The sequence below is a fragment of the Astyanax mexicanus genome, chromosome 4 (genome assembly GCF_023375975.1).
Source record: "Astyanax mexicanus isolate ESR-SI-001 chromosome 4, AstMex3_surface, whole genome shotgun sequence".
Lineage (NCBI taxonomy): Eukaryota > Metazoa > Chordata > Actinopteri > Characiformes > Acestrorhamphidae > Astyanax > Astyanax mexicanus.
In genome coordinates this window covers 44955977-44975572 of record NC_064411.1, presented here as the reverse complement: position 1 = coordinate 44975572, position 19596 = coordinate 44955977, and the positions used below count along the sequence as shown (strand labels likewise).

At 37.1% G+C, this 19596-nt stretch overlaps 1 protein-coding gene and 1 long non-coding RNA gene across 7 annotated transcripts; one reads left to right on the top strand and one right to left on the bottom strand.

The window, feature by feature from the left end:
• Positions 1–2279: 2279 nt before the first annotated feature.
• On the bottom strand, positions 2280–13366 carry LOC103043242 (zonadhesin). 2 transcript variants are annotated; one of them, XM_022679002.2, is made up of 20 exons: positions 13179–13366; positions 12397–12542; positions 12018–12274; positions 11453–11597; positions 11197–11283; positions 10873–11010; positions 10521–10777; positions 10339–10423; positions 9683–9829; positions 8895–8984; positions 8598–8735; positions 8223–8479; positions 8000–8084; positions 6998–7873; positions 5149–5357; positions 4800–4953; positions 3492–3832; positions 3178–3307; positions 2908–3082; positions 2280–2604 (listed from the first exon to the last, which is right to left on the bottom strand). In XM_022679002.2, exons 1-20 carry the CDS (start codon positions 13253–13255, stop codon positions 2562–2564), a joined length of 3837 nt encoding a protein of 1278 aa, XP_022534723.2. In that variant the 5' UTR covers positions 13256–13366; the 3' UTR covers positions 2280–2561. The 2 variants fall into 2 exon arrangements, with proteins under 2 accessions (XP_022534723.2, XP_049334761.1); XM_049478804.1 differs by lacking the exons at positions 8598–8735; positions 8895–8984; positions 9683–9829; positions 10339–10423; positions 10521–10777.
• On the top strand, positions 5563–7450 carry LOC125801713 (uncharacterized). 5 transcript variants are annotated; one of them, XR_007438878.1, is made up of 3 exons: positions 5563–5753; positions 5812–7198; positions 7388–7450. It is a non-coding gene; the product is annotated as an uncharacterized LOC125801713 (long non-coding RNA). The 5 variants fall into 5 exon arrangements; XR_007438879.1 differs by having other exon boundaries at positions 5812–7177; positions 7388–7448; XR_007438877.1 differs by lacking the exon at positions 7388–7450 and adding an exon at positions 7283–7367 and having other exon boundaries at positions 5812–7177.
• Positions 13367–19596: the final 6230 nt, after the last annotated feature.

Here is a 19596-nt window from a genome sequence, read left to right as displayed (position 1 = left end):
CAAGTATTTATGTTAAGTGAAATCAAGAAAGACCATATTTTATTTTTTATAAAAAAAAATTATTTATGTTAAGTTAATTCAAGAGAAATGGTCTTTTAATTTTATAAAAATAAATAGTTCAACTTTAAATGTCTAGAGATACATTGATGCTGTTAAAAATGCTTTTTCCAATAAAGGGAGTATTGGCAAAACTGGTTATAATTTTTATGTTAAGGCGGCGGGACGTGGTGTGTGCAGCTGCTTAAAGTAACTAATAAAGTAACTTGTAAAGTAACTTAGTTACTTTTAAAATCAAGTAATCCATAAAGTAACTAAGTTACTTTTTAAAGGAGTAATCAGTAATCAGTAATCGGATTACTTTTTCAAAGTAACTATACCATCACTGTTCACCACCCTCTGCAGAGCTTTCCTGTCTGCAGCAGAGCAGCTTCCATGCCACACATTAATACTGGAGCACACGATGCTCTTCACCACACATCACACACCAAACAACAACAGAGTGGACAGCTTAAGCTTTACCTCAGCTAAGTATGGAGACAATGTGATAAATATTAAGTGAAATTAATATTATTGCTGAATATGTGTGTTCAGTATATGAAGGTTTTGATATCACAGATGTCAAAGTTAATTTATCGTCACTTTATTTTCCCTTTCCAGGAGTTCTTGGACAGGTTTAAATAACTTTTTATGAAATTAATAAATAAATAGAATGTCAAAATAAAAAAACCTCCTCATAACTTTAAGAAAATACAATTTAAATAAAAAATGTTACTTAACCATTTAAAAGAATTATTTAACTTAAACAGGCACCACTGCTGACATGGTAAAATAGCCCACCCCTCATTAAAGAAAACTGTATAAAGTATAGAAAAGGTTCTTTAAAGTGTTTTAAACTTTATATTTACACTAATGTGTGATTCAGACTAAATCACTTTGCATCTAAATTAATTGTGATTTTAATGGGACACAATGTTTGTGGTCATTTACCTGGACCAAGAAAGACCAGAGGATGGTGTCAGTGGCTCAAAAACAGCTATGTTAACATGCTTAACAAAGCAAAATAGCAAATGCACGATTTCTCCTATTTTTTTTTTATGTAATGCATTTAAGGCAAAACTTATCATTCTTTATCCTTAGTTCCATCAGTTATTCATACAGCATTGGGTCTGTAGAATGAAATTATGTTAATTCTTTAGTAAAGGTGTTAATAACTGGATGGGTGAGTTTGTGGTTTCAGAATATGCGGAATAAATGTGCATAAAGCTGTGTCCGTTACTTGGTACTAGTGTGCAAATCTTGGTCACAGTATAACTGTGTGAAATTATAGATTTTGAGTTTGTGTAGGCTGGTCTGTGAACTAGTGAACTATACATTATTATCTTATAAGCCCAACAATACCCCTTGTGTTTAACCCAGACTGGCATTGTTACTGTTGTGGAGTGGTTAGTGTTACAGTAGAAACTAAACTGTATTGATTAGTTAATGGAAAACCCTAAATTATAGAGAATTTTGCTAAAAAATTCAAGCTACCCCATAGCACTAGCAAAATAAAATCTCTGGCGCTGCCTCTGCTTCTGATGGTGTTGGAAGCTTTACCTTTTTTTTTCTAAAGTTATAAAGCTCTAGCTGTGTTTATTTTTTTATGTTTTTTTTCTAGTCATTATAAGAGAAATCTGAATGCAACATTGTTGTTTACTTTAAGGGCCCGTTTTAAGGCATTTGAGGGCCCCAAGCAAAAAAACCCTACACCTCCCCATCTTGTACCTGACAGCCTGTTTAAATTCACACACACTTTATATCAATAAAATGTTTTTATTTTTGACAGTGCAAATACTGCCTATATAATATTTTGATATTTAGAAGGTATAGAGCTGCTTTCAACCAACTGTTAAAAACACCCCAAACTAATATTTTTGTTTAGTACATGAACAGCTTTAAGATTTCTGCTATTTGAGAATTAGACAGATGCACGTGATGCTTTAAAGACAGTGAACAGCTGGCGTACATGGATACTACTAGACATGTATGTTTCAGAGTCTGGAATTATTATTGGCTATTCCTTCCATCTATTTGGTTAATACAGTAGATTATAACAGTATAAGAATAGCCAACATATCAGAGAAGCTATGCCACCTTAGTCAAAACCGAAGTTAGGAACATTAAGCTATTGCAATATTATTAAATAAACAGTGAATCTGGAACAGATTTGCATTTTCCTTATCCAGTTAATATAACCTATTACAGTGTGGAGGTTTTAAAAACACAAATGTAAGCAAATATAGGATATGGATCTTTTAATAAAATATTCATTTCATTTTATTCTTTTCATTTTAGTTCAAAATCCAAATCAACTTCAGACTTCAAACACACACATTTTATAATAAATCCTATTTAGTTTAAACATTTCCTACAAGAAACACAACATAGTTACATATATAAATAGAACAGGTCACAAACACCTATTTCTAAACAATTGTACAGTATATATAAAGCCTTTACAATCCAAATCCGCATTTCAATGGACTGTTTAGTGCATAATAACAGAGTTCTTCATTTTCCTCTCACTGGAGTAAACCTGCCAGTTTGTACAGTATTGAAGATCTCCTGGAGAATGGAAAGAGAAACAACAAAATTAATGATTTTATATAATTTGCATATAGTATTTTATAGTAAGTTTTAAAACAGCAATTAACATAAGAATATGGTTAGTTATGTTGAATTTAATAAAAATTATAACGTTTTTTTAGAAGGACATTGACTATATATAGCAGATGCTTAGCCCTAAAACCTTTAACCTAGAATGTCTGGGTATCTTACTATCTAAAGGACACCATCGTGTGGCTTAAAAAAAGAAATGCAGATTGGTTAATGTAACAGAAGTATTTATTATTCATAGTTGCTGTTTACCTCCGTCTGACTGCAGGCAGGAGTCTGTCCTCCACAACTCTCCAGCTTTCTCCAAACTCGTTTACGTTCTTCGCCTGTTCTCCATTTGGTTTCATCATGTCGTTCCTCTTGTTGCCATCAAAGTTTCCACAGAGTCCTCCAACCTTCCTCTTATATGTGTCAGGCAGCAAAATTTCTACATAACAGAATGAAGGAAACAGGAGGCTTGAATAAAAAAAAAACTTTAAAAAGATATCAGTCTTTCTAATATGTAAAAATTATTTAACTTACCTGCTTTTCCTTTGCCATTGAACTCTACAGAGAGGCCAAAGTCAGTCTTGAGGTAAAGACGTGAAGATCGTTCCTGAATCTTTAGTCCCGTGGTGGGGAAGACAGGAGCACTGACTTGCATTTCATTTACCTGTAATGAGTATTAATACATGTATAAATTACTTTTTCTGTGTTAACCCTCGGTTAACCCTTTCAGACCCTGTATGTAAAACTACAGTATTGCGAGAATTAATAACAATTTGATAGGTCCAAACATAGAGCCTTGTGGGACTTATCAATACTCTATGATCTAATAATAATAATAAAGTTCTTACCATGACTTTCCTGCCCTTTCTGAACTCCACTGTGACGTTGTACACTCGGATTCTGAGAGCACGGAGACGGCCTTCATCGTCATCTTCTTCGCTGCTGTCATCCTCTTCACTGCTATCCCTGCCCCTTTCTGTGTCATCCAACTCTTCACCATCATGCTCCACATCCAAGCTTTCCTGTTCTCTGCTTTTCTGGTTAATGCCCACTATGTAGACGTCTTGGATATTTGTGGGCAGGTTAGAGGTCTGGACGAGGACGTACGAGTGCCTGCCTTTAAACTTGTGCTTCAGCCGGTCAAAGGTTTTGTATTCAGGATCGTCATCAATAGAGCACTCACTGAAATCTGAAATACAGGCAAAAACATAGTTAAAACAAAGTGAAAGGCTGGCACTGTTTATAGATTCTCTACAGTGTTTAGAAAAATAAAGAACAAAAAATATATTCGTCCAAAAATGGCAAAAACACACATTTTAATAAGTGTAAATACAGAATAATTTATACTCAGCATTGTTGTTCAGTTTTCAGTACATTTAGTTTTTGTTTTTTTAACAGCAGCTTAACACAAACTGGCTGTTTGCCAGCTGGAAGATGCCCAGAACATTACACGTTACAAGAACATTTAGCAATGTTTTAAAAAAAGGTTCCAGGAAGGTTAGCCTGTAACGTTACAGAAATAATGTTCCAGGGACGTTCGAAAAAATTACGTAAAAAAGGGTTTGCATTACAATGTTATTAGCTCGTTTAGCTCACTTAACATTCCCAGCTAAACAAACACTAACATTATGGAAAAACATTCCCAAAACTAAGAAATAAAACTTTGACACAAGTGACTCTGCACCAACATTACCAGTATGTTTAAAAATGTTAATTTTTTTTTATCTAGAAAACTGAGAATGAGCTGTACATGGCTAGCTAAGATAATACCATTAGCCGAGCTAACTTATCAGCTAGCTAGCTTAGCTTACCCAGCTAACATGAGACTAACAACTTTTCTCTGTGTAAACCCCAGGTTGGCTAGCTTTAGTTTAGTTTAGTTAAGTTCAGTTTAGTAACTTTTTTTAAGTTAGTTTAGCTTACTTCATGTGATTGAGTAAAACTGCTGAGGTACCATTATTACTAAAATTGCACATTTTTTTTTTTAATGAAGTAGCACTCCTGATGTACATTTATGGCTAAACTGCAATGCTGAGGTACGTCTCTGATTAGAATGACGCTGGTAAATGTATTGTCATTAGTTGGTATTGTCTGCTGGGATATTAAACTTGCTACATGTTCTAAATAGTTTCTGGCATGTTCTGGTCATAACTTACCTGCAGGCTTGCAGGTGTATTCTCCCTGCTCACTCATCAGGCACACCTCATCTCCACTGCACTCCTCATTCTTGCACTTCAGCTCCCCTTGACCATTTTTCCTTTTACAGCTACACTTCTGAGTGCAGTGAGCACTGTACCACGTCTCACCAAACTGAAAACAACAGAGCAAATGAGAAAAAAGAGAGAAGATAATTAGTTAATTAACTGTCTGATGTGAGACAGCTGACAATGCTTTTATAAACTCTACCATCAGCACAATACAATTTAAATATATGTCAGAAAAAAGATAAACCCTCATAAAATGTCCTATGCTTAGTATTGTATTATTGTATTATCTTTTACTCACATAATGGTTGTTGCCATTGGCATCTTGGCATCCACACTGCTGGATGGGCACACAGGCACCCTGTTTGAGGATAAATCCATTATCACACACACAGCCCTGCACACATGCCCCGTCTTCCTGGCAGTTTGGAGGTCCGTGCAGTTGTTGGCAGGTTGGCTGGCAGGTTGGCACACAGTTGGTATAATGGCTGTTTGTTGGGCAAGTGGGTGCTAGAGGGAAAGAAAGTTAAATTGTAGTTAGTTTGTGAAAAAAGATAAACTTTTTTTAATATAATAGAAAAAAGTGTGGATCCCCAGAAGGGAGATGGTGTATTTTTCTTTTTACGTGAAAAGTGATGAGCTCCACTAACTTAGTGGTGAGCACCAGATAATAAGTGTTGAGCGCCACATATTAAGTGGTGAGCACCAGATAATGGTAGCTAGCAAGCTATAGTTTAAACTGACAGATGTTCCACAGTGAAATAAAGTTGTTAGCTAGCAAGTTAGCTATGTTAGCTAATGTTAACTACTTTATTTCAGTGTGGAATATTTTAGCTAACGTTAGCTAGGTTAGCTAATGTTAACTACTTTATTTCAGTGGGGAATAATTTAGCTAACGTTAGCTAGGTTAGCTAATGTTAACTACTTTATTTCAGTGGGGAATAATTTAGCTAACATTAGCTAGGTTAGCTAATGTCAACTACTTTATTTTGGTGGGGAATGTTTTAGGTAATGTTAGCTAGGTTAGCCAATTTTAATTACTTTATTTTAATGGGGAATGTTTTAGCTAACATTAGCAAATTTCAATTACATTATTTCAGTGGGGAATGTTTTAGCTAACTTTAGCTAGGTTAGGTAACTTAATGTTAACTATTTTATTTCAATGGGGAATAATTTAGCTAACATTAGCTAGGTTAGCTAATGTTAACTACCTTATTACAGTGGGCAATGTTTTAGCTAGGTTAGCTAAAAATGTTAAAAAACTTTATTCCAGTGGGGAATGTTTTCACTAGGTTAGCTAATGTTAACTACTTTATTCCAGTGGGGAATGTTTTAACTAGGTTAGCTAATGTTAACTACTTTATTCCAGTGGGGAATGTTTTAACTAGGTTAGCTAATGTTAACTACTTTATTTTAGTGGGCAATGTTTTAGCTAGGTTAGCTAAAAAATGTTAACTACTTTATTTCAGTGGGGAATGTTTTCGCTAGGTTAGCTAGGTAAGCTAAGCTTAACTACTTAATTTCAGTGGGGAATGTTTTAGCTAGGTAGCTAAAGGTAGCTTTAAGCCCAAAGCTAACGATAGCCAGCTAACTCTCATTAGACGTGCACAAAGCAGGAGATATCATATTGTAGAAAAAAGCTTTTGGGCACATGCACACAGACACCAAACACAACGGCTACTTCCACCCAAGCCTACCATATATTGTACAGAGAGCTATGCAAGCCTTTGAGCTAAGCTAACTTAGCTAGCGTTAGGTTAGCTAGACATAACTTTGCAAACGCAGCCTACATTAGATCACAAATAGCTAACTAAATAAATATGATTTTGATAACTGGACTCACCACTTAATATGTGGTGCTCACTACTTAAAAGATTTTAATGCTGCCCTTTAAGGTCAAACTGCATTAACTATTTTTGGAATAGTTGAATAAAGAGTGTTTGATACGTGAATTTGATATCCTGTTGGCCCCAAACTCTGCTGTTTCTTTTTTTAAGGAATATCACACATAACCACATAACCAAAGTAGGGCTAGAAAATAAATCAGTTCTAAAACCTAAAAACTGTTACATCATAATCTTGTTTTTTTTCTTGAATAAATGTATTTATTGGTTATGCTATAGGAGTTTAAATAATAATAATAAACATACGAATTTGAGTTGTTCTGGCTGTGGTTGTAGTAGGCGCAGGTGTCGTTTCGACAGGCGCAGGTGTAGTTGGGACAGGTGCTGCTGTAGTTTGGACAGGCGCAGGTGTAGTTTGGACAGGCACAGGTGTAGTTTGGACAGGTGCAGGTGTAGTTTGGACAGGCGCAGGTGTAGTTTGGACAGGTGCTGCTGTAGTTTGGACAGGTGCAGGTGTAGTTTGGACAGGTGCTGCTGTAGTTTGGACAGGTGCAGGTGTAGTTTGGACAGGTGCAGGTGTAGTTTCGACAGGCGCAGGTGTAGTTTGGACAGGTGCAGGTGTAGTTTGAACAGGTGCAGGTGTAGTTTCGAGAGGCGCAGCTGTAGTTTGGGCAGGCGCAGCTGTAGTTTGGACAGGCGCAGGTGTAGTTTCGAGAGGCGCAGCTGTAGTTTGGGCAGGCGCAGCTGTAGTTTGGACAGCCACTGCTGTAGTTTGGTCAGGTCCACCTGTAAATGTCTCTGTTGTAGTTGAGACAGGCTTGGGTGTAGTGTGGGCAGGGCCAGGTAAAGTGTCACATTCAAATATGGTGGTTGTGGGCTGTGTAGTTGTAGTTGTAATTGGAGTTGTAGTTGTAAAGTCTGGTGTTGACTCCTCAGGCATAGCTGTAGTGGGGACAGGCTCAGGCTCAGCTGTAGTGGGGCCAGGCTCAGGCTCAGTTGGCCGTGGAGTTGTAGTTGGAGTTGTAGTTGTAGTTGTAAAGTCTGGTGTAAACTCCTCAGGCTCAGCTGTAGTGGGGACAGGCTCAGGCTCAGTGGGCCGTGGAGCTGTAGTTGTGGTTGTGGTTGTGATGTCTGGTGTTGAGTTTCCAGGTGTAGGCACAGTAGTCACATGGTTTGTTAAGTCTATACAGGCAGAAATGCATAATGATAAGCAAAAAAAGACCTTACAAAGTAAAATAAGTCTATTAAACAAAAGACAAAAGTGTGTTTTAGAAAGTGTGCCAGATCTTTTTATTTTTGTAACAATACCTCCACAAGTTCCTCTGTGTAGAGAGACGTCATCCACGGCCACGTCAGACAAAGCACTTGCACCTCGGCGTCCTTCAAAGATGATCTAACAGCACAACAACATTAACAAATTCCTTACAGAGCCATGGTAACCTAGTATTTGATATTTATCACAAATGTATTCTATCACATAATCAAATTAATGCACAAAAAATTTGATTGTGACCTTAAAGTTCTGACTGACCTTAAAGTTGCCCTGGGGTGTGATGTCCACTAGGGCTTGATGCCAGGTGTCCCCTTGGTTTTCTCTAATTCTCCAGATCTCCCGAGCCTGGTTTCCATGCAGCAGGTAGACGCTCAGGCCCATGGTCCAGCTGGAACCGTACATGTGGTACCAGAACTGCAGGCACTGCGGCTGCTGGTCCGAGCATTCTTCACTGAGGAGACGTGCTGTATCACCATGAGTGGCGCTGTCACCCTCAATGTAAATGTAGTGACCACCTGGAGATAGAGATGAGGTGAGATGAGATAAGGTGAGTTGTTATATCTGGCTTTTAATATGCTACATATGGTCTGACACGGTTTCTGAGTTCATTTAATCAGTAAATGAGACACTGACTTCCTGTTGTGTGGTCAAAGGAGGGTCCAGTTCTTGGCGTAGGGGTGGAGCCACTGTGTCTCGTCCAATCAAAAACATCAGTGACCAACTGATTCCATTTGCAGAGGTTGTTGTCAAAATTGCAGTCGATTTTGCACACTGTCAGAAATATACAATCAAATAATACACAATTAATACAGAGACTGTTAATACATATAACACAGGCCAAATAAATCTACAGTTTATCTTTTTTGAAAACTTGAATGAAAAATGATTTAGGTAACTGATATACTTGGGTATATTTAGGTAACTCTGTACCTGGATGTAAATTGTTGGAGTCTCCTGGCTGAGAAAGACTGGTAGTAGGGTGTATGCTGGGAGGAGGTGCTGTCCGAGTGCTGTGCAGATCTGTGAGTGGGGGTTGGGGTTTGTTAATGACAATATTAGTAATGTTGTTTGTTTATAATACCTTTTAAGAACATGTTTATAATGTAGTTTATACAGATGGGTAAAAATATAATCTACTAAAATACAAACTCAAATCAGAAAACTATTGGGACCATATGGAATTGGGGGCATATGGGATTAACCATCACATAATGGAAACATAAACTATGGTATGGACATCAAATTAGAATGTTTTTAAAGAAATGGATTTTGTGTGCTCAGGACCAAAGGACCATACAGATTGTAAAAAGTCAGAGACCTAGGGATTTGTCATGGTATTTGTCTTTTTTTAAAGGCATTCTGCACACATTACAAAGGCATAGCTGCAGAAGTAAAGGGTGCAAATACAGGATAGGGTTTCCTACAGTTCTGACCTGACCTTTCCTCAATACAGTATGTGTGGAGAATTTTACAACAAAATATAATAGAACACCCCTGTATTGTTGCACACAGTAAGATCTGTTTGCAGAAAGAATAGGACAAAACATCTTAAACAGTAAACACTAAGTTAAAAGTCTCTGTAAAAGTGGGAATTGTTTTAGATTTTGATTTGTATTTTCCGTACTGTCAGAACGTTCCTGATTTGAGGATGTGAATAAAAGTTATGAAGTCAGAAAAACAAAAACGAGAACTAAAGCAGAGTGTGTTGCATAGCTTACTTCCAGCAGAGGGAGCTGGGGTGATGGGAGTGTCCAGTTCTGCTGTAGGTTGTGGTTCAGGGTGTGATGCTGTTGTTCTGCTGATGGATGTGGTGTACACAGTTGGCCTTTCAGGTTTAGGAGAACCAGCTACTTGGTTTATTAAATCTGTAGAGTAAAAAAAAAACAATAAAATAAAATAATGTATAGACACAAACAAACAAAAGAAAAAAAGTAAGAAAAAAATCCCTAGAAACATAAATGTTCATATTATTTTGATATTCTCTATGTACACTCTATATAGTAATTTATATTTACAAATAAGAATCGAGTAGTTAGTGTATATATTGCATAACAAGGCCAGGTTGAAGTAAAAAAAAATGAGCAAGCTTTATTTAGTTAAGTGGAAAGTATGAAAGAATGCCAAATGAGCAGTGGCCATCTCATAAAATGATGTCCCACCGGTGTAGACCCTTATCCACCCTCTAGCCCAACATAAATTGTAAACTAAAAGAAAATAGCAGCCGCTAAAACATGCTGGGAGCGAGTTAGTCTGTGCCACCACAAAATGTTATTTTCCAAGTTATTAATAAAATCTGGTTGGTTGTTTAGGTTCTGCTCTTCTTTGGACCCCAACCTTCATTTTTTGGCATAGTAACTGCAAGTAAAAAAAGTACCTGCACAAGTTCCTCTGTGTAGAGAGACATCATCCACGGCCACGTCAGAAAAGGCACTGGCACCTCTGCGTCCTTCAAAGAGGATCTAACAACATAATGACATTTTTCGATTTAGAAGAAAACAGCCACATAAGACAATAAAATAGTTATAATTTAGTCGAATGCTTTGCCCATTGACTAACATTGAAGTTGTTCTGGGGTGTGATGTCCACTAGAGCTTGGTGCCAGGTGTCCCCTTGGTTTTCTCTCATTCTGAAGATCTCTTGAGCCTGGTTTCCATACAGCAGGTAGACGCTCAGGCCCATGGTCCAGCTGGAGCCGTACATGTGGTACCAGAACTGCAGGCACTGCGGCTGCTGGTCCGAGCATTCATCACTGAGGAGACGTGCTGTATCACCATGAGTGGCGCTGTCACCCTCGATGTAAATGTAGTGACCACCTGGAGAAATGAATGAAGTATATTTAAAGCAAATGTATTTTTATTTATTTAATTAAATATGCATAAAAAATACATAGTTCATGTGGTTCACTGACTTCCTGTTGTGTGGTCAAAAGAGGGTCCAGTTTGTGGCGTAGGGGTGGAGCCGCTGTGTCTCGTCCAATCAAAAACATCAGTCAGTAACTGATTCCAGTTGCAGAGGTTGTTGTCAAAATTGCAGTCGATTCTGCACACTGTCAGAAAGATCAATAGTACACAGTTAATACAAAGATTTATAATACAACTATTATACAGACCTTTTCTGACTACATATTGAAAAAAATAAGCCAAGACTAAATAAGCAAAAATGCATCTATAATGAAAATGGAACTGCTTTAATGTTAAATAATAATGCTTTATTAAACTGATATACTCTGTACCTGGGTGGTAGCTGTTGGAGACCACTGGCTGAGGAAGAGTGGTGGGGTGTAAGGTGGGAGGATGTGCGGTCTGTGTGCTGGGCAGATCTGTAGAAGGGGTCATATGCAGTAAAGTTTTTTTTGTTTTTTTTTAAGTAAGAAGCAACCTTTGCATGTATTGTGTATATTAAAGAACAACGTGTATTTATCTTGTAAATTCAAATATTTAATGAAATGAAATGAAATGATGTTATATAAGGTGCACTTGTTTTTTTACCTTGTGTCAGGTTTTCAACGAATGACGTAACTAATTCAGGTTCTTCAGTTGAACTGGTGTCTCCACAACCTCCGAATGTTACTGTAATATCATCCAATGCCACATCAGACCGAGCGTTTGAACCCCCAATGCCTTCAAAGAAAATCTGCAGAAATATCAAGGTAAGAAAACATCAAATTTAAAACCAACCTTAATGCTAAACCCATTGACAATTCAAAGTCTTGTCTTCTACAGCCACTTGTGTAATAATGCTGTCTATGATATAAATAGAATGTCATATCCATCTGGCACCCACTATCAGGCCTTACTCAAACTCTGATTCAAGGCCATAATTTACATCGCCTTGCCATAAGCATGTTGACCAGTGTTCAACCTTACTCACAAGACCAAGCTGTACACTATGGTAACATTCCATGATCAATTTACATTTACAAACTGCTATCCCATGACTTCTGGTTTCATTTCAGTGTAACTATATGAAGACAAATAATATTATGATAATGTAAGATAATGTAATAAGAGTGTGGCATTGTTTCATGTAGTTTTTTGTATGTTCATTACTCACCTTGGACGGTCCTGATATGTTAATCTCTATCTGAGCTTGGTGCCAGGAGTTCCCCTGGTTATTGACCCTGGACCAGATTTTGGTGGCTCGATTGCCCTCTAACTTGTAGACGTTAAGAGCCATGGCAATCGCCGAGCCGTACATGTGATACCAGAACGACAGGCACTGGGTGCCGACAGTATCACACACTGGACTCAGAATACGGGCAGAGTCACCATAGTGGACTCCATCAGCTTCTATATACATATAATGGCCACCTGTAGAGTTACAGACAAGAAGAAAATGCAACAAGATATTAAAGCATATTCAAATGAACAAATTACTGCAAATTACTGCAGTTAAATTAAGTTTTGACCAAAGCATGTTTCCCTTTACTTACGTCCAGTAGTGTGGTCACTGGGTGGGCCGGTGTAGTTGGAGGGTGTGGGCCCAGACCACCTTGTCCAGTCAAAGCTGTCCTGGACTATCTGTTCCCATCCGCATTCATTTTGGTCAAAGGTACAGCTCCACGGACAACTTGGGTAACTAAATGGACCAACAGAAAAATAGATATAAACACTTAGTGTACAATTTCCAATTTCAGCTCCACTGTACTGCACTGTTTTATCTGTATCCTTTTATCTTGTTTCTGGGCAATTTAGAATTTCCAATTTACCTGATGGGACTTGAACCCAAGACCCCAGCATTGAGGACCACCACAGAACAGGGATCAATTATTTAAATGGTGGTTCATGCTCAGCACTGTACAGACTGGTGGTGATGTGGTGGTGGTGGTTTGAGTTGATCAGACACAGCAGTGCTGCTGGGGTTTTTAAACACCTCAGTGTCACTGCTGGACTGAGAATAGTCCACCAACCAGCAAAACCCACAAACTGTGCAGCAATAGATACGATTCTCTGTCTCTGACCTTTACAACTACATGGTGGACCAGCTAGAGTGGACAGTCTGTGAGCATAGTGTTTAAAACCTCCAGCAGCACTGCTGTGTCTGATCTATATCTACCAGTGTTACTGCAATGCTGCAATGCTGTGAATGACCCATGAGCCCATAATAGCTACTCTGTGGTGGTCCTGTTGAGTCCTGAGCATTGAAGAACAGGTTGAAAGAAGGATAATAATAATAAAGTCAAATCTACAAAGATAGAGTACTAATAAGACGTACCTTGTTTGAGCTTCTGTGTTTAAAACACATAGCCAGGCCGCTACTATGAGCAGCCCCAGCTGTGTGTGTCCTCCCATTGTAGGATATTTCCCTTTTCAGATGCTGATTTCTTTTATCTTAGGATTCAGTCCTGGACGTTTTTTCTCCTTCTGTCTTGCTGTGGACTGGTAGACTGGGGAACAGTGTGTTGGGCTGGGATTTTAAAGGCTGCTGCAAGCCTTGTGGGTGGAGTGATCTGGAGGTGAGACTTAAGATGTTGGGAGGATCCTGAAGGTGATGTCAGGAGACTGTCCTGATAACACTGATTGGCTCACACTTACGGTAAAGGTGGCGATCAGTCTGGTAAATGTCAGCTTTGGTCTTATCTGTTTGTTTTGTATATATGTTGCAATTAGGGTCACGTCGGTACTGGCGAATGGACAAAAAGATGGTTTATGATCTATATATCATTACTGTCATGCTGTCAAGTCTTTATCACACTGTTGCCTGAATTCAGCCGCCCATATTGATTTACTGTGATTTACATTCACTACGTTTACTACCCATAAAGATTCTTTGAGGTGGCAAACTCACAGATGTGGAATTTGCCTTAATTTAGCACAAGTGGGGCAGTTTCTAGGAATATATTTGAAAAGTTCTTAAAACCTATCCATCCAGCAAAAAAAGCTGTTAATACTCGTTACAGCTAAAAACTCATTAACTAAACTTCCCTGCTGCTGTTGCGTCAAAGAAATAAAAAAAGGCATAGTTTAAAGCTTAACTCAGCTGGTTTCCATTACAGACATAATCACAAACATTATGCCTAAACTGACTAATTTAAAGGTTTTGGCACTCCTGGTCAAATTAAACTGCTACTGTACAGCCTAAAACAAACAAATAAACAACACTCACTGTTTCTTACAGTACATTTCATTTGTTAATATGCATCAATTCCTGCATTTTAGGTCTGCAATACTTGCAAGCCAGCTCAATGCCCATATCCTATTCTTTTGCAGCCATGACTTTGTAATATGTGCAGCATGTGGTTTTGCATTGTCTTGTTGAGTAACGTCTTAAAAACACCATAGGTTTAGCATGTAACAAAAGGTGCCTAAACATTTGCACTGCAAGACTATACATCCATTTATGTATATAAATCTATTTACAACTCTGAAAAAAATTAAGAGATCACTTTAGTTTCTGAATCAGCTTCTCTGATATTTATAGGTATATGTTTGAGTTAAATTATTTTGTTTTATTCTATAAGCTACGGACAACATTTCTTTCAAATTACAAATAAAAATATTGTCATTTAGAGCATTTATTTGCAGAAAATGAGAAATGGCTGAATTAAAAAAAAAAGATGCAGAGTTTATTAATGCAAAGAAAAGTTCATATTCATAAAGTTTAAGAGTTCAGAAATCAATATTTGGTGGAATAACCCTGTTTTTTAATCCCAGTTTTCATGCATCTTGGCATGTTTTCCTCCACCAGTCTTACACACTGCTTTTGGATAACTTTATGCCACTCCTGGTGCAAAACGTCAAGCAGTTCAGCTTGGTTTGATGGCTTGTGATCATCCATCTTCCCCTTGATTATATTCCAGAGGTTTCCAATTTGGTAAAACCAAAGAAACTCAATTTTTAAGTGGTCTCTTATTTTTTTCCAGAGCTGAATCTAGATTAAAAGTCCAAGTAGATAGCATATTATGACTACTATGCTGTTCCTAATATAAAATAATTCGAACATGTCAAAAGAAATCAGATCTTAGTAGGTCGACTCGGCAGGTGTGGTCAGGTTTTGCAGTACGTGATCACTACGCCCATGTAATCTAAGCCATAAATAATTACATTGATTTGGCAACTGCAAAATGCAATGCATGAAAATGACTCCAAAATTGTAATTACTTCTTTACAATCTTTGGAAGATGGATTGAAGACATTTTTTAGGCTATTTTTAAGGATCTGCAGATAGCCTAAAACTAAGATCCAAGTCTAAAGCTCTAACATAAACCAATAACCTAACATAAATGTGCCTTAGTGTTCTTTGTCAATAAAATAGCCAGATTGCGGGAATCAGTCCAACACAGAGGCACAATTTCAGTCATTAACCAAAGTACAGTTCTTGTTTCTATCGTCATGGGTGGGACATGAAAGTCACGTAGGATGAGACTTGTCAAACATTAATATCTTCTTCTCCAGAATAGATGTCTGATAGTGAGATGTAGCATTGCACAGACATGTTAACTACACTTTTAGTCTAAACCTAGAAATGTACTAATTTGTCCATGCTTCACGTACTATCAAAGCAAATGTTTTAGAAGCAACAATTCATTTCATTCACTATTAAATTCAGTTGGCATTATCTCTATAAAAGAACACTGTTTGGGTAGATTGAATGTACAAAAGTGTTGGGATGACCCATATTATATTCACAATGGAACATTAAACACATATCAGATGTTAAAAGAGACATTTTACCCATTAATGAAGAACAAATAACTAATTTAGAACTTGATGGCAGCAACACGTCTTAAAAAGTTAAGGTAGGGTAACAAAAGGCAGACAAATTATGTGGTACAAATAAAAACATCTGCAGTAGGAGCAATTTGCAATTCGGGTACACAAATAGCATTTTAGAGCAGCAGAGTCTCTCAGAAGCAAACATGGGCAGAGGTTCACCAAACTGCAGATAATTGTGTCAACAAATTGTGAAGCAATTTTATTGAAAAAAAGTCCTTAATGTAAAATTGAGACAATATCTTACCATTTACATAACAGAATGTCATCAAAAGATTCAGAGAAACAGGAGAAATCTCTGTGTGCATGACAGACGTAAAAGGCACTGTACAAATGTACAGTACTGGATGCGGGTGATCTTCAGGTGGCACAGGTAGCACTGGATTTAAAAACAATAGACATAATTCTGTACTGGAAATCACTGCATGGGCTGAGGAACACTTCCAGAAATCATTGCTTGTGAACATACTTTATGGTACAATGCACAAAAACAAGGTAAACCTGTATCATGCAAAGAAGAAGCAAATAGAAACTTGTTTTGTGGTTAGATCAAAATGGTCCAGAAAATATTATGGTGTTTCTGGAACGTGTTGACATGGCATATTGATTAATGGTAAAATGTCTTTTTAACATTTAACATCTGATATGTGTTTACTAAAAAATATGGGTCTATAAAAATTTCAAATAATTGCATTTTGTTTTTATGTAGATACAAATACATTTTACACAATGTCCCAACGTATTTTGGAACTGGGGTTGCAGTTTTTTGTTGTGTACTTGTGCAAACATTTGCAAAGGACGGTCATTTCTATCTAAACAACGCTGCATAATGTGTACCTAATTCATATTAAACTAGGACCGGATGTGCCTAGCCTTTTGTTTAGGTACATTACACACTTTCAATTGCTGATCAGACGTGCCAACTGATAAGGTATCAGAAAGTACAAGTTGGAGCATGCTCATGTGTAAGTGGTGTGACTGCTAAACTGATAAATATGAAGCTATAAGGTCACTAGATTATTATTAGTGTTTCCTTATATGCATCTCTAAAATGGTTCTCTCTCTAAAACATACATTTGGATTTGCCATATTATTAGTAAAACCATAGTTTGCTACCATATAGATGCATTTTACTGGTTTACAGTTACTGGCTGTACCTCACAATTTGTTAAGCAACCTGTATCTACTGATCAATAGACAGAGATCACAATTATTCATTGATTATTTGATTAGTGGATCATTCACAGCACTTACAAGAACCTGTTTTCTCTTTCTTCTTTGGGATAATAGTGTGTTTATCACTCATATAAGCCTATCAGGCACAGTCATAGATAACAAGCATATATCAGTCTGCTGGATTGATAAAGTAGGGATCCCACTGACTGTTTGCAGCTGCTGGTCTACCCTTTAGAACATCAAGATAATTGCCATGCATACAAAAACTGCAAAAACTATTATTTAAATCACAGAAACTTTTATTTTAGACAAATAAAATAAACTGAGACAAAAGAGAGTACACCCCTCACATTTTTAATGGCACAACACTGTAGAAATGAAACTTGGATAAATTTTATAAATAGCAGAGTAGTCAGTGTATAGTCTGTATAGCAGTACAGATTCACTGTCTTCTGAACGTCCAAACACCTGGCAACACAATTGAGTACCCTTAGAGGTTAACATGTCCGAATTGTGCCCATAGTATTATTCTGTGTGACCCCCATTATTATATAGCACTGTCTTGATGGAGACCTAAACCCAATTGAGCACCTGTGGGGCATCCTCAAGCTGAAGGTCAAGGATTGTAAGGTGTGTAACATCCACCAGCTTTGTGATGTCATCATAAAAGAGTGTAAATGTCTTTATATGTGTAAATGTAATAATGATACAGAGAGCATTTCAGTTTCTGAATCAGTTTCTCTGATTTTGTTATTTATAGGGATATGTTTGAGTAAAATGATGATGTTGTTTTATTCTATAAACTATGGACAACAATTCTTCCAAATTCCAAATTAAAGTTGTAATTGTAATTTAGAACATTTGTTTGCAGAAAATGAGAAATGGCTGAAATAACAAAAAAAGATGCAGAGCTTTTAGACCTCAGATAATGCAAAGAAAACAAGTTTATATTCATAAAGTATTAAGAGTTCAGAAATCAATATTTGGTGCAATAACCCTGGTTTTTAATCACAGTTTTCATACAGTGTGGCACATTCTCCCCCACCAGTCTTACACATTGCTTTTGGATAACTTTATGCCACTCCTGGTGCAAAAATTCAAGCAGTTCAGCTTGGTTTGATGGCTTGTGATCATCAATGTTCTTCTTGATTATATTCTAGAGCTTTTTTAATTTGGTAAAATCAAAGAAACTCGTCATTTTTAAGTTGTCTGCTGTGTATGTGAGTAATTCAGGTTTTAAGAGTAAAAGAATAAACTGTACAAATGAATATAGGATATTGTACCCTATTGGGCATAGAGGCAACAGGTTCCATATGGCATGTGTTGCCACTTGATGTTGCATAAGCTGACATCCCTGCTGGTCTCATAAATTCTTGATTAGCGATAAATCTGGCAACCGGCAGGCCAAGAGAGAGTTGTTATTTGTCAGTGATCTTCCTGAGAATCCCTTACTGTTTGTGGGCGAGAATTATCTTGCTGAACAGCCTCAGCCTCCAATAAAACCGGCCCTGCTCTTAGCTTAATAAGAAGACACTGAGAGGCTCTGTCATGAGGCTTAAATGCAGGGGGTTACTATAAAGAAAACTATTTTCTGTTAAAGAGCAATGCCATTTAATTACATGTAAAAAAAAAATGCATTAAGCACACCTTTTTTCAATCTACCCCCCTCCCTGTGCTCAGCCTGATCAGGACTGGCCCAACCGGAATCTCACATCCTGGCATAGTGTGGTATTATACCATCTAGGGCACAGGAAGTGGCAGAACCTTAACCAGTGCCCATAATCAGCACATAAAGTGCATTATTTTTAGAATGCTGGGTTACTTTTGTTAATTATAAACTGAAGTTGAGTTAGACAGAACGGCTGACGACACAATTCCTCCGGAAATGTGGAAACTTTAGTGACATGTCAAACCCTCCCTTATACTCCTACTCTATTCTAAAATGTTTAACTTGCTCTAGCCTTGAAACACTGATTATAAATGAAAGACCTGCTTTCAAAGAATCTCGCTCTCATGTGGACTTCAGTCTAAAATCGGTTCAGACATTTATGATTTATTTCTCCACATGAACTTAATGTCTCCTGTCAGTGTGCTTACTCTCCCCACACTCTACCTACACCTTCTTCCACCCTTAATGAACACAAATGTTTTATGGCATCGCTCCAAAACTCTGCATCATCATAATATTTAGGGAAGCATATAAAAAAATTTACTTGGCTTAAAACCATAAAAACAAGCTGGCATCAGTTTACTCAGTTTTACCTACGTTTTTGGAACCTGTCTGTTTTTTAACTGAAGGATACAAACTGTAGAGGACGTGGATAGAAACATTGACTTAGCTACCTAACTGAGTCTCAGTTAACTCAGCCATAGTGTCTGTTTGTTTATCATAAAACTGTCTGCATTTCTCTGTGTAAATTTCACTAAACTAACTACTACTACTACTATTCACTGAACTAACTAACTAGCATTAAACGTTAAGTGTAATTTTGTAAGTTTTTTCTTTAAAAATCAAGACAAAAACATTAAGGCTATAAAATGTATTTAATGGTAAAAAGGTGGCAAATATTCTGAATTCCTGCAAAAAAAACATGTATTCAGCTTTCAACTGGAAAAAAAAAATAATTTTGTTTAGTTTACGTCAAAATGTTACTTTTTGTAACTTCCCAGTTAATATTTAATTTTTAATGTTAAAAAATTAACATTAAACTTCAGTAAACACATATTTTCAGTGTGTATGTTAA